General features: G+C 42.3%; 1 protein-coding gene across 6 annotated transcripts; it reads left to right on the top strand.

Moving 5' to 3' along the window:
* The first annotated feature begins 217 nt into the window (after positions 1-217).
* ttll10 (tubulin tyrosine ligase-like family, member 10) lies at positions 218-13,358 on the top strand. 6 transcript variants are annotated; one of them, XM_042097443.1, is made up of 12 exons: positions 218-414; positions 793-1,220; positions 2,569-2,737; positions 3,098-3,216; positions 3,664-3,784; positions 4,241-4,326; positions 4,625-4,811; positions 5,934-6,105; positions 6,392-6,529; positions 7,026-7,142; positions 8,626-8,719; positions 12,328-13,358. In XM_042097443.1, the coding sequence occupies exons 2-12, from the start codon at positions 896-898 to the stop codon at positions 13,179-13,181; spliced, it is 2,382 nt and encodes a 793-aa protein (XP_041953377.1). In that variant the 5' UTR covers positions 218-414; positions 793-895; the 3' UTR covers positions 13,182-13,358. The 6 variants fall into 6 exon arrangements, with proteins under 6 accessions (XP_041953377.1, XP_041953379.1, XP_041953381.1 ...); XM_042097445.1 differs by having other exon boundaries at positions 12,364-13,358; XM_042097447.1 differs by having other exon boundaries at positions 793-1,100.
* Positions 13,359-13,765: the final 407 nt, after the last annotated feature.

Consider the following 13,765-nt stretch of genomic DNA (forward strand, 5'->3'; position numbering starts at 1 on the left):
AAGTCTATTATGATTGACAGACATTCAGTTCTCACATTACTGCTATGCTCAAACAGCAAGCTCAATGGCAATCAATATTGAATGACTAAGCTCAGGTGGTTAGGATGGGGGAATTATTGCCATGAGAATCTTAGTCCATTATTGTTGTAAGAATCAAGGTACAGTTAGGAATGGTTGCTATGGCACCCATTGCCCAGGCAACTAGGGGTTGTTTACATTGGGCAGATCTTTAAGCATGACAAAGACCTTGCAACCAGAGTGCCATTATTTTGGCTGAGATATTTAGACTGGGGCAGATACAAGGATACAACGAAGTTTATTAGATCCATGTGGAGTTTTTTTTACTGTCACACCGAAATATAGAGGACAAGTGCAAATGCACACAATTGAAGAGGAGACAATGTTTCTTTGCAGGTAAAATCTCAGCATTTTTACTTACCCAAAACTCAAGAAGTTGACCTTGAAACCGACAGCTGTAAATGTACTCAAAGAAAGACTTTAGGATCAAACTAAATCTTTCATTATGACATCACATTTAGTAGCCATGTTCTGGAATTAGTCGTTTTCTCTATGTAATCACATTCATGCATGAAGAAAATTCTAAAAGTAACATTTTTGAAAATATCAACTACAAAACAAATTTAAAAATAAAAATTGGATAGTTGCTATCATCTAAAAATACATGTTTTAAACCACTCAGTGTCTTTCACACACCAGTAAACAAATAAGACCCAAACAGGAACCAGTACTGTTTAATTGTTGTTTTCTTATTTTTCACATTGCCATCCACAGGCCCTACTCAGGTCAGAGGTGAGAAGCGCATGCCACCTCCCCCCTCTCCACCCCAAATGGAAAATCTTTCTGCTCTCCTGGCATTCTGCGTCAGCAGGGAGTGATGTCATCGGAGAGCGGGGCTGGGCCTGACAGGCGCTCAGACGCCCTGGCCAGGGCGAAGGAGGACGGGGACCACATGGGCAGAGAAGACCCACCGCCACTCAAGTCTCCAGAACACCAGGCCAAGGGTGGGGGAAACGACGAGAGCCGCGGCTTGGTGGCCAGCAGCCTGGACGGAGACCGGGCCCAGGGCCCTGGAGCCAAAGGTAAACAACAACAGGAGGAGGAGAGGGAGGCAGCTCTTCCACAGGAGCCCTTAGGGAGCCAGCCGTCGGGAACGGACCAGCCTGGGGAACAGGTGAAGCAGGCAGATGGAGTTAGGCCAGGTGCGTGCTGGGGGGAGAAAGCCCATCATTAAGTGGGGCTGCTGTGATGCACTGCTCATTGCAGCTTGTCTGTACCATATGTTAATTAATCCCAGGGAGATTGCCGCGAGTTCAACAGGAACAAAAAAGAGTGGGAAAAAAAACTCCCATGATGAAATGCTTTGTTCTCTCATAACAGGCACATCTGTAATGGTATGATTAAATTGTTCTAAACACACGCCTGTTGTCAGGGCCTCGGTAATAGCATTGTGGTGAGAAAGCTTGCTGTTGTACCAGAAAAAAAATGTAATTTTACCAGGACAACAGTCCCTCAGCACCAAAAAAGTCCATAGAAATCTCTGTCTCATAATGACAGCTTATCTGACAGACCTAATAACATTACTGCAGATAAACAAGCATAATCTGCTTGAAATGTGTTTTGTTTGTCAAGCATCTGCTAGTTGTGTTTGACAGCCTGTATGGCTTGGTGCTTATGACATGGTGTAGCAAAACCCACATCTACTCCACCCAGGCAATCAACAGCTGAGTATACTGTATAGAGGGCTTAACAAGCTATTCAAATCAGCTCTGCTTAAACTAAGAGCTGGGATTCAATAATTAGTTTTCATTTGATGTGCTATGAATTATATATTATAATACCATAATGCCCATTATCCATTAAGTGATGAGTTACTGTAATTCAAAAAGTTGTATATGAGTATTTGTGACATCTTGAAATACCGCTTAGTGAAAACTTTATTGTGTGCACTTTGAGTCATCCTTTAATACGAAAATACATCTGTTAGAGGTGTGAAAGGGTTAAATCTGGCGGTGTTGGCTGTATTAGCAAGGGGAAATCGAGGTGTGCTTAACGAAACGACCCGCACCACTGGAGCACGGGATCAGGTGTTCCCTCGCCGGTGACACATCGCTTCCCCCGGTCCTAATTATCTCCTGCACACTCACCGGATTACACCAGCCAATTTCCTAATGTCTGTCCAGTCGCTTCTCTTGGAGAAGGCCCATTAATGTGAATCTAGCAGTGTATTGAGTTTGACAGGGCCTTAACTAAAGAACACTGTATAATTATGCTCGCCGTCTCTCCAAGTCGTTGTTTAAAAGGTCATACTCAAATGTGGGTGCAATCTGTGGAATGCTTAAAGGACAATCGGGTTCCAAAGACCAGTAAAAGTTGATCTCATATGGGAATTATTTCTTATATCTTTGCATAGGGCATGTAGGCTACAGTATGTGTCATGTGAGAGTATGTGGAGTTGTGTCTGTGCATGCATCTATGTGAAAGCATTTCCTAGATTTACTCTGAATCTGCCATGTGTTTGCATGCACTCTGTTGGCCCTTTTTGAGAAGATGTTTGTCAGAATGAGAAAGACTCTGAGGGCAGTGACAGTGGAAGACCAGGGCAGCAGAGAAGGTCCAGACTGCCATACGGCTCGGACAGAGACAGCTACAAGAGGCCCATGGAACCTCTGGGGCCTGGACCTTTCTTTTTCATTGGAGGCGGAAACGGGGCACCCATGTGAGTGGAGGAAAGACTGGCGTTTAGTTATTGTTTCAGTATGTGTACAGATTCTTTGAGGATATACAGTAATGCACTAAAAGCAAAGATGCGAACACACACAGAAATATAAATATGTGAATTTTCACATTTTAAAACTCAAGCAAGGTTTAGAAAATCTAATCTATCCTAAATATAAAATAGCATAGCAAAAATGGAAATGAACAGCAATTTGCTGAAATCCTGCCAAACAATTTAATTTAAATATTCAATACCAGTCAGAACCATATCACAGAAACATATCTCATCAAAACACACACACAAACACACTGTTAAATGACTCAGATCTTCAAAACAGTGTTATTATGTTTCATTGTTTAGAGTGGCTGCATACTGTGAGAACAAAGGCTGGCAACGTATTTATGACAGAACACGAGAGGACTACAAACTGAAATGGTGTGAGACCAGATCAATGGCAACTTACTATAACTTCAAGGAGGGTGAATACTGAATTTATCTGATTTTCTCTTAAGTTTTTCTCCTTGCTTTTCATTACCTTGAAATAGGTAATGAAAACCAATCATTTTTATTACCGATAATATTACCAAAGTAGTGCACACATGTATTTTGCCCTAAGAATATCTAAAGTTTAAAGTTTGTTTTACATTCGGATAAATAGAGATTTTTTTTTTCCAGCTGTGCCATTTATGTTGGCTTCACTAATGGCTAATAACTGTAAGCTAAAACTACTTAGCACAAGTGTTAGCACAAAGACTTTTGAACTTAAAAATGTTTGACTATAACTATGAGGAAGTGTTCGCTACAGGGTACAGTATGTCACACTGTTGACAGAAACTGTTTATTCATCTTTCTATGAGCCTAAACTGGTGATGTTGTGTCAGATCTGGCATTGTCCTGCATGTGATCTTTTTTTTTTTTTTATCAAGGTGAGCAGTTGCTGTTCCAGATCCCAAACAATAAGGTCCTGACCTCCAAAATCGGACTCCTCAACAGCCTTAGGGAATATGACAGGGTCAGCAGCAAAGTGAATTGTGGAAGAGGACTCAGGTAAAAGGGAGAGTAGAGAGCGGCAGGTTAAAACAGTTGTAGTTAAAAATGTCTGACTGTGCTTTCAGTTCATCTCATCTATTTCTGAACAGTCATGAAGAACAAGTCACAAAAGCTGCAGACAATGGTGCATAAATGAAATGTCTGACTGTCTGAAGCTTGATTATTAACTGAAATGAATGAATGAAATTTATGAATGTATATTTCTTCTTTACAGTGCACATCAATGCCATGCCTCTAAAGTGCAATTTTCTAATTCTGTTCATAAAAATAAATGTGCCTAATAACCTGCAATAGCCTCCATTTCTGTCTGCCTGTCATCATACTGTATTAGACTGTAATTCTCAGCCTGTAAGCCTGTTTAACAACTATCATTATGCTGTATTTGATATCTGTGTTGTTGTTGTTTTTATGGCGTTGGTATTAGCCTCTGTAAACCCTTTAATCTACTTACAGAAGCCTAAAGATGGATGACTTCTTTCCCGCCACTTTTCGTATGGATGTGAAAGACGAAAGAGAAGCTTTTTTTGCTCAGCAGGAAAGTAAGTTTGCATCTAGGCCTAATACCAGCACTGTAGCTTTGAATGTACTGCATGCTTTTGATTCCTAGTAGAATACCTTCTTACACATTCACAGAACAAAGGTCAAAAACTTAAATCAGATGACACTATGAGATAAAGAATGAAATCCCAACCCACATGATAAGGGTTATGATTTTGAAACACTGTCATTGACTTATCCACCAGTCATCGTTCATAGTAGACAGTTAGCCCAAAGTAGGCATAGGCCTAGCACATAAAGTAGCTCAATCTGACCTGCTTAGCGCCGATGCTCCTGCAGGAGCCTGCCAGGAGACCTGTGGCGTGTGGATCTGCAAACCCACAGACTCGAATCAGGGGCGTGGCATCTTCTTGCTCCGCTCCCCAGAGGACATCAGTGCCTTCCGCGCCCGGTTGCAGACCAGCGCCGAAAACCAGAGCAGCAGCAAGCTCTCCTTCCGTCTTCCACAGGCACAAATTGTCCAGAAGTGGGTAAAAAAAAGAACTTCATGTTATTGGCTTACTACACTACACTGCAGTGTTAGTTAGGCTAGTGCATGAAGCTAACTGTAGAAAATATGTAACCTAAACACATGTAGCCTAATTGCTGTGGTAACAGTTGGAAATGAACAGTGTGCAACTTGTGTATATTTTAGAAAGAAGATTTTTGGAAATTGTGTCTATCGTTTCAAAACAATATGTTTGCTTGCTTTGAAATTGTGTGTATCAAACACTAGACCTCAGCCAATGGGCTTACTGTATTTGAGAATGCAGTCCTCTCCCATCCCAAAAGAGGGTTGTATTGAGCTGGGTATTTATGCTCAAGCTCCAAGGTTAATCAAAACATTATACATCACTGAAATCATACCACTTAGGCTACAGTACAGGAATGACATTTTCAAAGACATCAGATAAAATATGTTTTGCTCTCTATGTGCAGTGCACGTATCTGTCCTGAAAGCTTGACATCACTGAAGAGTGGATTGAAGCCTCATAAAATATCAATAACATGCATGTCATTTCCCCTTGAGTTATTACCTTCTTTCAATATCCTCCACCTATAGTTTGGTACATCAAAGGGAGAACAGCTTTTCCATTTCCATACAAAGTCATGCCAAACCTGACACTGCACATTTAATTAACGGCAGACCCTACCCCTGCTAATATCTCTGTGCGTTACAAATCACATTCAAGGAGTTGAAAGCTTTCATCAGAACTGAAGTGTAATCAAGGGGCACGCACACACACACACACTTTGGAGCTTATCCCATCAATGGGGTAATTTCTAAGCAAGAGCCAATAAGAAGTTCTGTCAAACAGATTTTTTACTTTAGTTGTTCACAATTTCCCCTTGGGGATCAATAAAGTATCTATCTATCTATCTATCTATCTATCTATCACATGAAAAGAATGAAAAATCCATAACCTTTCAGACATATCTCAACCAGTCTCCCTTACGGATGGATAACCGAAGAGCAGTGCTAGACATGAGTCCAATAGCAAATTATAAGAGCTTTACACTGAAGATACTCATCTAAACTTATTGAGATGTGAAGATGTGTGAAAACGTTCAGTGACCAAGACTGATAGTCTGCCTGCTCTGTTAATAGGTATGTGCAGAAGCCGCTGCTCCTGCAAGGCAGAAAGTTTGACGTAAGGTCCTATCTGCTCATCGCCTCCACCACGCCATATATGGTGTTTTTCCGTCATGGCTATGTTCGCCTTACATGTGACCTTTATGACCCCAACTCTAAAAACCTCTCGGCTCACTTGACGAACCAGGTACGCTGGCTAATGTTTAACTATTACCATAAAAGTTTCTTCTATAGTTGGGAGAGACATTTTATTTGCACCTAGAGGCCCAATGTCTTTCTTCCTTGTTGAAATGAGTTGTTCTGTTATACAGTATTAACCCAAGTTTCATTATCATTATATCTTACAATAAGATGCAGTGGAACTATAAGATATCGATATCAAATGTTATCAAATGTTAATCTTAAATGAGCAGTTATGTTTTTGAGCCCCTGTCTGGCATTCATCATGCACACTGACATCTCTGTGTGAACAGTACATGCAAAAGAAGAACCCTCTGTACAGCGAACTGAAGGAGGAAACGGTGTGGTCAATCGAGCGCTTCAACGAGTATGTCAATGAAAACTTCACAGCCACAGGGCTCGCCAAGGACTGGGTGCATGGTGCCTTCACAGTGAGTTCACTGTGAGAAACCGCTGCATACAGACACTAAACCCAAACCTCTACACTCTCAAACGTGAAGGTTTCACTCTCACTTTCCCCCATATGTGAAAGCCCAGCAACAGTAGCTTATTAGGAGAAGCTGCTTTAATTTCTTCAGTTATCCCTGTGCCAACTGGGGAATGAAAGGAGATAGGAGGGCAGTTGTTGTCATGGTAACAAAAGCTTCAAGCGACAGCCCTATACTTTCTGCTGACATTACAGACCCCACCAGCTACAGTGATATTTCAAGTTGATTATCATACAACATAAATACAGATTCAGTAGCAGACACTCTAACCATAATGACCTTGGTTAGCCTTATGAACCAGTTTAAACCAGTACTCTTCACTGACGGGAGTCTTTTGGTTGGCTTGGACATAGTGTAGTTAAACGGGGCATGTTGTCTCTTGTAACCCCCTCTATCTCTTTCTCTCTCTCTTTCTCTCTCTCTCTGTGCTTTGGAACAGCGCCGCATGCAGCAGATTATGCTGCAGTGCTTCATGGCGGTCAAAGCCAAACTGGTGCGCAAGCTGGGCTTCTTTGACCTGATTGGTTGTGATTTCCTGATTGATGAGGACTTCAAGGTGGGAGACTAATGAGCTAATTTTCTCCATTGGGATGTTTCCGTGTGTGTGTGTGTGTTTGTTTCTGTGTGTGTGGCTCGATAGTGTTTAGAGGCAATTAGACAGGATGTGTAGTCAAGAATTCCCGTCCAAATGAAACTAATAGTCACAATCACAAAGCCTTTTTTAGCATAAGTGAATGTGTAGCATACGGAATATTGATATTGGGTTAAACACAAACACTTCCACCTGTTCGGTTGAGAGCAGGGAATTGAACAGGCCAGTGGAGAGCCTTTCTGCTCCTGTCGCACCACCTAAACTTTACCCCTTCAGAGCAGTTGCCTGGCAACTCACAGAACAGCAGTAAACATGCTGTCTCTAAGCCTGGGATGCTCATCTGAAGCTCTCGCAGTTACATCATGATTATGGATTCATAAGCGCCCCAACACAATAGTCCTCATTCTGTCAAAAGAATTATGATGGAGAAAGAGAGAGAGAGAGAGAGAGAGAGAGAGAGAGAGAAACAGATAAAGCTGTCAGGATGTGACATTATATATGACACTGTGATGGTGCAGAGCTGTAGTGAATATACCAAAGACAGCTCTGAATTTGTCTTTCATTAGTAAATGGGATGGTTCAGCATAGAGTACACATCATAGCTTGATGTGAGCAAAAGACTTTAAGGACTGTTGGCCAATGAAAAAGATCTGTCACATTAAAAACCCAATCTTCACTGACTTGAAAGCCATTTCAGAGAAGTGACTGAAAACAGTGTTCATGCATCAGCCATGCAAAGCATGACAGCAGACTGGTTTGCTTTGCAGGTAATAGGCTACAGTGCTTTGATGAATAATTAAGACGTCTCCATATGGATTTTCAGGAGTTGGCAGATTTTTGAAGCTGCATACTGTAACGATTTCTGTAGCAGTCACACCTGAAATCTTTCTCTGAAGAGACCCCCCCCCCCCCCCCCCCCCCGTCCCCCAACCCCACCCTCAAAACACATACAGAAAAGAGAGAGACAGAGACATATATTTGTGTGTGTGTGTGTGTGTGGGGGGGGGGGGGGGGGGGGGTCACGGACAATGTTCTGCATACTCTTGATGTATCGCTGTATTGGGTCAATTACTTTTACATTTCCATCGCTATTTCTATAGCGCCTCTTTATTGTTGCTAGCCTGCTTTATGATGATATATTCATGATATATTCATGTAGGGTCTATGTAGAAACATCATGGAAGCAACTAAAATGTTCTTTTTAGTACCATAGAAAAAGCAGTTGAATGATGTAGTCAGGGTGCCACCTAGTGGTTACGAACCATTCACAACACTTATCAGTACCTAATAGAAACCCAGTTGAGTGGCACAATATAAGATAGTTACACTGAATAGTTTAAGCTCTGAATTAAGATGAATGAATTCAAATGTTCTCTCTGTGGATGTGCCTTCCTATTACTGTGTGGGTGGATTTGTGGTGACTTATGTTGTCTTAACATTTGTTTAGGTGTGGTTACTTGAGATGAACTGCAACCCAGCTCTTCACACCAACTGCAAAGTGCTAAAGGAAGTCGTACCAAACATAGTGACAGAAACTCTGGGTGGGCAGCATGTTTTTAGACTTCATGTTGAATTTGTTTGTTTGTGTAATATTAGCCTGTCTCCACAAGACCCATTCATGTAATACTGTGAGAATCACCTGAGAGAAACAGTCAGACAGAGCCAGGCTTCTGTAACATTGTTTGTGGTTAGACGTTCCTTTTGAGGACTGGCTTTCCCTCAGGAAAAATAAGTTTATGGAAGTGTATTGTTGGTCTACTTATTTTGAACTAAGCATACGTATAGCTTACGTTCTGTGTAGTGATCAGAGATACACAAAATTGAATTATACTCAGCTTATACGGATAAATATACATAAAGGTTTAAGTGTATTTAGCCTATACTTAAATATACTTTAAAGGTGCTCTAAGCAATGTTGGGTAACATCACTTCTGTTGATGTTTAAACAAAACAGAGAGCTAGCTCGCCCCTCCCCCTCCTCCCGTGCAGCCTATGCCATTGATGTGTGTGTGTAATATAAATAAGCAATATTAATGCAGTTTATTAATAAACAGTACACCTATAAGTTCACTTATAGTGCACATAAAGGTTTACTACTTTTACACCTTAAAAATACTTAACATAGGCCTATACTATAATGAACTAAAAGGTGTGCTAGAATAGAACTAGTATCTTTACTTACAGTATAGTTCTTAGTAATTACTATTATAAAACTGAGAGTGGGCCAATTTAGTCCGAAGAAGTATAAACATAGCACATGTACAAGTGTACCACGAGTACATTTATAGTAACTATATGTACCACATAGCGGTACAAAATATGACCGCCGCTCAGTCCTGTACATCCGTTCCGCGTTTAGTCATCTTTAGTTCATGTAATACCTATTGTCAATGCACAAATTAAGTAAAAGTAGTCTGAAACTTTATTGTTAATGCACAAATTAAGTAACAGTAGTCTGAAACGAAATGCTGTTTTACATCTAACCAGTGGTGCAAATAACTGACATGTCCAAATGGGCCTTGATGAAATGCGTCGCTAGACTGTTCATACACATTTTAACGGGCCAAAGTTGAAGAGCTGTTGTCCGTTATTGTTCGTGCAAATATAGGCTGATTCATGTTCCCTTGCATTGTGTAACTGAGGTCCATGGCTAGTCTGGCTTTCACCAGACCAAGCTCAATCTTTTAAGAAATCAAAAAATAAATAGCGGGCAGATTAGGCTGGGTTCACCCAGCCTAGTCCATAGGCACCCGATATTGTTTAATTTTCCGATTGAGATATCCACGCTCTGGCTATTCTAAATGCAAAAATGCATCAGGGAGTTATTATGACAAAGCTGTAACTAACAAACTAGACCCTAATAGTAAACACAAGTGGCTACTTCATTCGCGCTTTCCTTGACTCATGGAGCTGCGTGAATTTTATTACAACTTTTCGCCACGATATGGCAGTTTAAGTCCGCTTGATGCTGTAAGGCGTAAGCCATTGGTTTCCAAAGGAGATTTTATTTGTGTCGCCAGCATAGCCTATTGACAATTTATGTTGTAAATAGGCCTACCTTATAAGCCTACCTGTAGCATTTATGGGACCCATTACACAGTAGCTTAAGGTGTGTTGCTAAAGCAGCCATAATGAAATGAAGGTGTCATTGTTTGGATACTTCACACACACGTGCTTTTTAATTTCACAGACTACAACTACCAAGCTGAAATCAAAGCACATCGATTCCCCTCTCACACCCTGCACGCACTTAAAACAAAAATAAACAGGCGTCTCAGTCTCACGCATGTATAGGCAAAACTGTATCAGACCGGTGTAACGTTGGTAAATCTTCCATTGCACAGAATGATTTTTGTAGCACGTGCAACAAATGACAGTCGAAAGATACAATTACAGTGCTGCTATCAATTTGCTTGGTATAACCGCATTTATAGTTTTCTACAAATGCAATCAATCAAATTGGCCTCCATCACTTAACCAACGCTAACAGTAGCATTACCTTACCTAGGTCCTTATTGATATTATAAGATTAACGTACCTGCAGTAAAAACCAAGCATGTCCGATAAACATCCTCAGATTTATTTCGGCTTCAAGAAGAAATGGGAATTACATTTCATGTGAACATCATCCTATCCTTATTAGACGTTCTCTGCAGGTAAACTACAGTCCTTGTAGTAAGCGTCCATTGTTTTTCCAACCCACTTTTAACTTCCAACAAAATTACGTCTCACTGCAACGATGCGCCATCTAGTGGACAAACGACTACTTATCGCCAATACTGGAAATGCAGCCATGACGATGATGATGATGAATATTTATTTTGGCTTTCTTTTAATCCTACTGAATTTGTAATTATGTATCGGCAGTTCTAATACCAATAGTATGTGGGTGCCTGTGTGTGTGCATGTGTATATTTGTGCACCGCCATCTACAGGCCAATGAGTGTACAGTCACTAAATGTTAGCCTGGCGAGCCAGACCCACATTAAAATGTAGGGTCTGGGCACTCACCGTTCGCAGTGCTCAGTCCGAGGGGCGGGATAATCAGTTGTCTTTCAAATTCCCTCTGCACGCAATAGGACGTATTAGGATATTTGTTTTTAAGTAGCAGGGAATTCAAGCCAAACCGTTGCAACTCTGCCATCAAGCATTATGTTAAGCCCACCAAACGACTCTATACACGATTTCAATGCCTGATTAAGTTTCGATTTCTGGAGCTCACAAGCCAACGGAAAGTTGCTAGACTAGCCCTGGCAGCAAATATAATTTGCTGCCGCTAGGGGCGCGTCTAGATTTCTAGGCTAACTAAATGTATACATAACCTAATTTTTTTAGACCCCCCCATGGATGAAATTCTACGAAACGTGGCATACCCCCAGAGAATGCCAGGTCAATCATACACATAACATTTGGTGCAGTTCTGAACATCTTAACTGAAGATAGGGGCAATTAAAGCAGAATAATATTGCATTTTCATTTTTTACCGGGGGGTGCAAATCACAAATGAGTGATTATGGGCCAGATTGATGTGGGCCATTGAGACCAACATACCATAAAAGATTCTTCATCCTCAGTGCCACGGTTCAGGTAGTTATTTAGGAAAAAACTGCTTTTTTTGCGGTTCGGGGGGCCTAGCACGGGGGGGGGGGGGGGGAGTGGCCCCCGGGGACGAAACGAAATTTTTCCGTAAAAGTCTAGTGGGGCTACATACCCACCAAATTTCATGTGCCCCGGTGGTTCGGTGTCCCGGGTATCGTTGACCAAAAATTCAGGAAGTAGATGAGGGGGGAAAAAAAAAAAAAAAAACTTTAACAATCCCTATATGACCGCTTCGCTAGCGGCGGTCATAATAAATTAACTGTAAATATACCTTTTTGGTAAGGGCTATGGTCATCATGATAAGTTCATGTAGGCAAGATCATTCTTCAGTAATCTGTAGCTCAGGTACACACTTACTAATGCTGATTGGAAATACAGTTTGTTAATGGTACTTAATTTTGTTTACTAAGGAGTCTTCATTCCAGGAGTGTCACTCTAATTTCATTCTATTACAGTTTCCTTCCAGTTATGTTTCTTTTTTTTAATGTGATTAGTTTATATTGTTGTTTTTATTTTCATGATTTAATCAACATGATTTGCAATTCATCAGATAATATGGCACAAAGTGATGGTGAGTGTTTTGCAGACCTGGCTCTGGAGATTTTTGAGAAGTGTCGCTATAGGATGAAGCTGCAGCCCCTGGCCAGCCAAAGAGACTTTGTGTTGCTGTACCGGGCAGACGAGGTTCCAACACCCAGCCAGAAGAGCAAGGGAGCCAGTGTCCAGTTGCAGGCACCGAAGAGCTCCACAGTCCAGGGGAGCACCCGCCCTAGACCTCAGAGACCTGCTGCGTTGGACACGTCCTCAGGAGACAAGCCAGCAAGCGCTGGTTTAGCTTCCTCCCTCTGCCCAGATATGTTTGCAAGCGCCAGCCCTTGTACATCCTCCTCCTCCCTAACAAGCACGGCCCCACAGGAGAAGCCCCCAGCCCAGGCCCTTTCTGCAGGCGCCAGACCCTCCGGGATCTTGCCGGCGACCCATGCAGCCCTCATTGCCGGCAAGCCACAACCCCCCCGACCCCAGGTGCGTCCGCCCAGACCCAAGCCGGTGCCAGTGCGCGTGGAGCTCCGGCTCAAAACGTGCACTTGGCAGCGTCCGAAGGCGCCCTCGCAGGATAACGCTGGCCCCAGCGCCGCTGCCAAGCACCCTCAAAACAGCATCATGGCGCTGTCTGTGCCCACACTGGGTAACAAGCGCAGCTCCATACCCTACCCCCGTAAGGCCATCTCCAGGGACAGGAGGCCCAGCCAGGACCTGAAGAACATGAATCTGAGACTGACCAAACTCCCGCCAGGTCACAGCACCTGGTCGGAGGGGCTGGAAGTGAACAAGGCGGAGGGCACGGATAGCGACAGCGACAGGACCGGACCGGGAGACAAGGGTAAGACCTCAGTGAAGACATGACGACCTCCTCACCAGCTGCCTTGAGGCTGTGATTGGACACATGTGACCACGAATGGCTGAGCTCCACGGGTTCAACTGTTCGTGTATGCCGTTTTGGTGCTGTTCATGTTCATCACTGCGATAATGTTTTCAAGATAAGGTTTTCCAATAAACTGAATAAACAAATTGTTGTTTAAACCTCAGCGTACTCAACCTACCTTGAATACAGCATTTACAAACCCCTTCAAATTTCTGCCAGGATGACACCTGGATGATTATGAAGATTAATGGCTTGACAATAACTCAATTCATTTACACCGTTAATTAATTAGCACACAATTACTCTCTACCACCAGAACATAATTTAGTTCTGTATGTACTGTAGGCACATTGTCATGTTCAAGAAATGAGTAGCAGTCTGTACTTCACACTTGGCTTGGCCCATACCTGAGAGTTTGAACACAAACCCCTAATTAGTTAGTCCGGTGATGCCCATCTGTCCCCACATACAAAAAAAAAACATGTCTAATTTAGTCTGTGGGTTGTTGCTACAACTGCTTGTTTGTGGGGCTTCTCGGCTGTGCAATTATCTCTGGCTCGTCATT

This window comes from Alosa sapidissima, chromosome 7 (genome assembly GCF_018492685.1).
Source record: "Alosa sapidissima isolate fAloSap1 chromosome 7, fAloSap1.pri, whole genome shotgun sequence".
Classification (NCBI taxonomy): Eukaryota; Metazoa; Chordata; class Actinopteri; order Clupeiformes; family Clupeidae; genus Alosa; species Alosa sapidissima.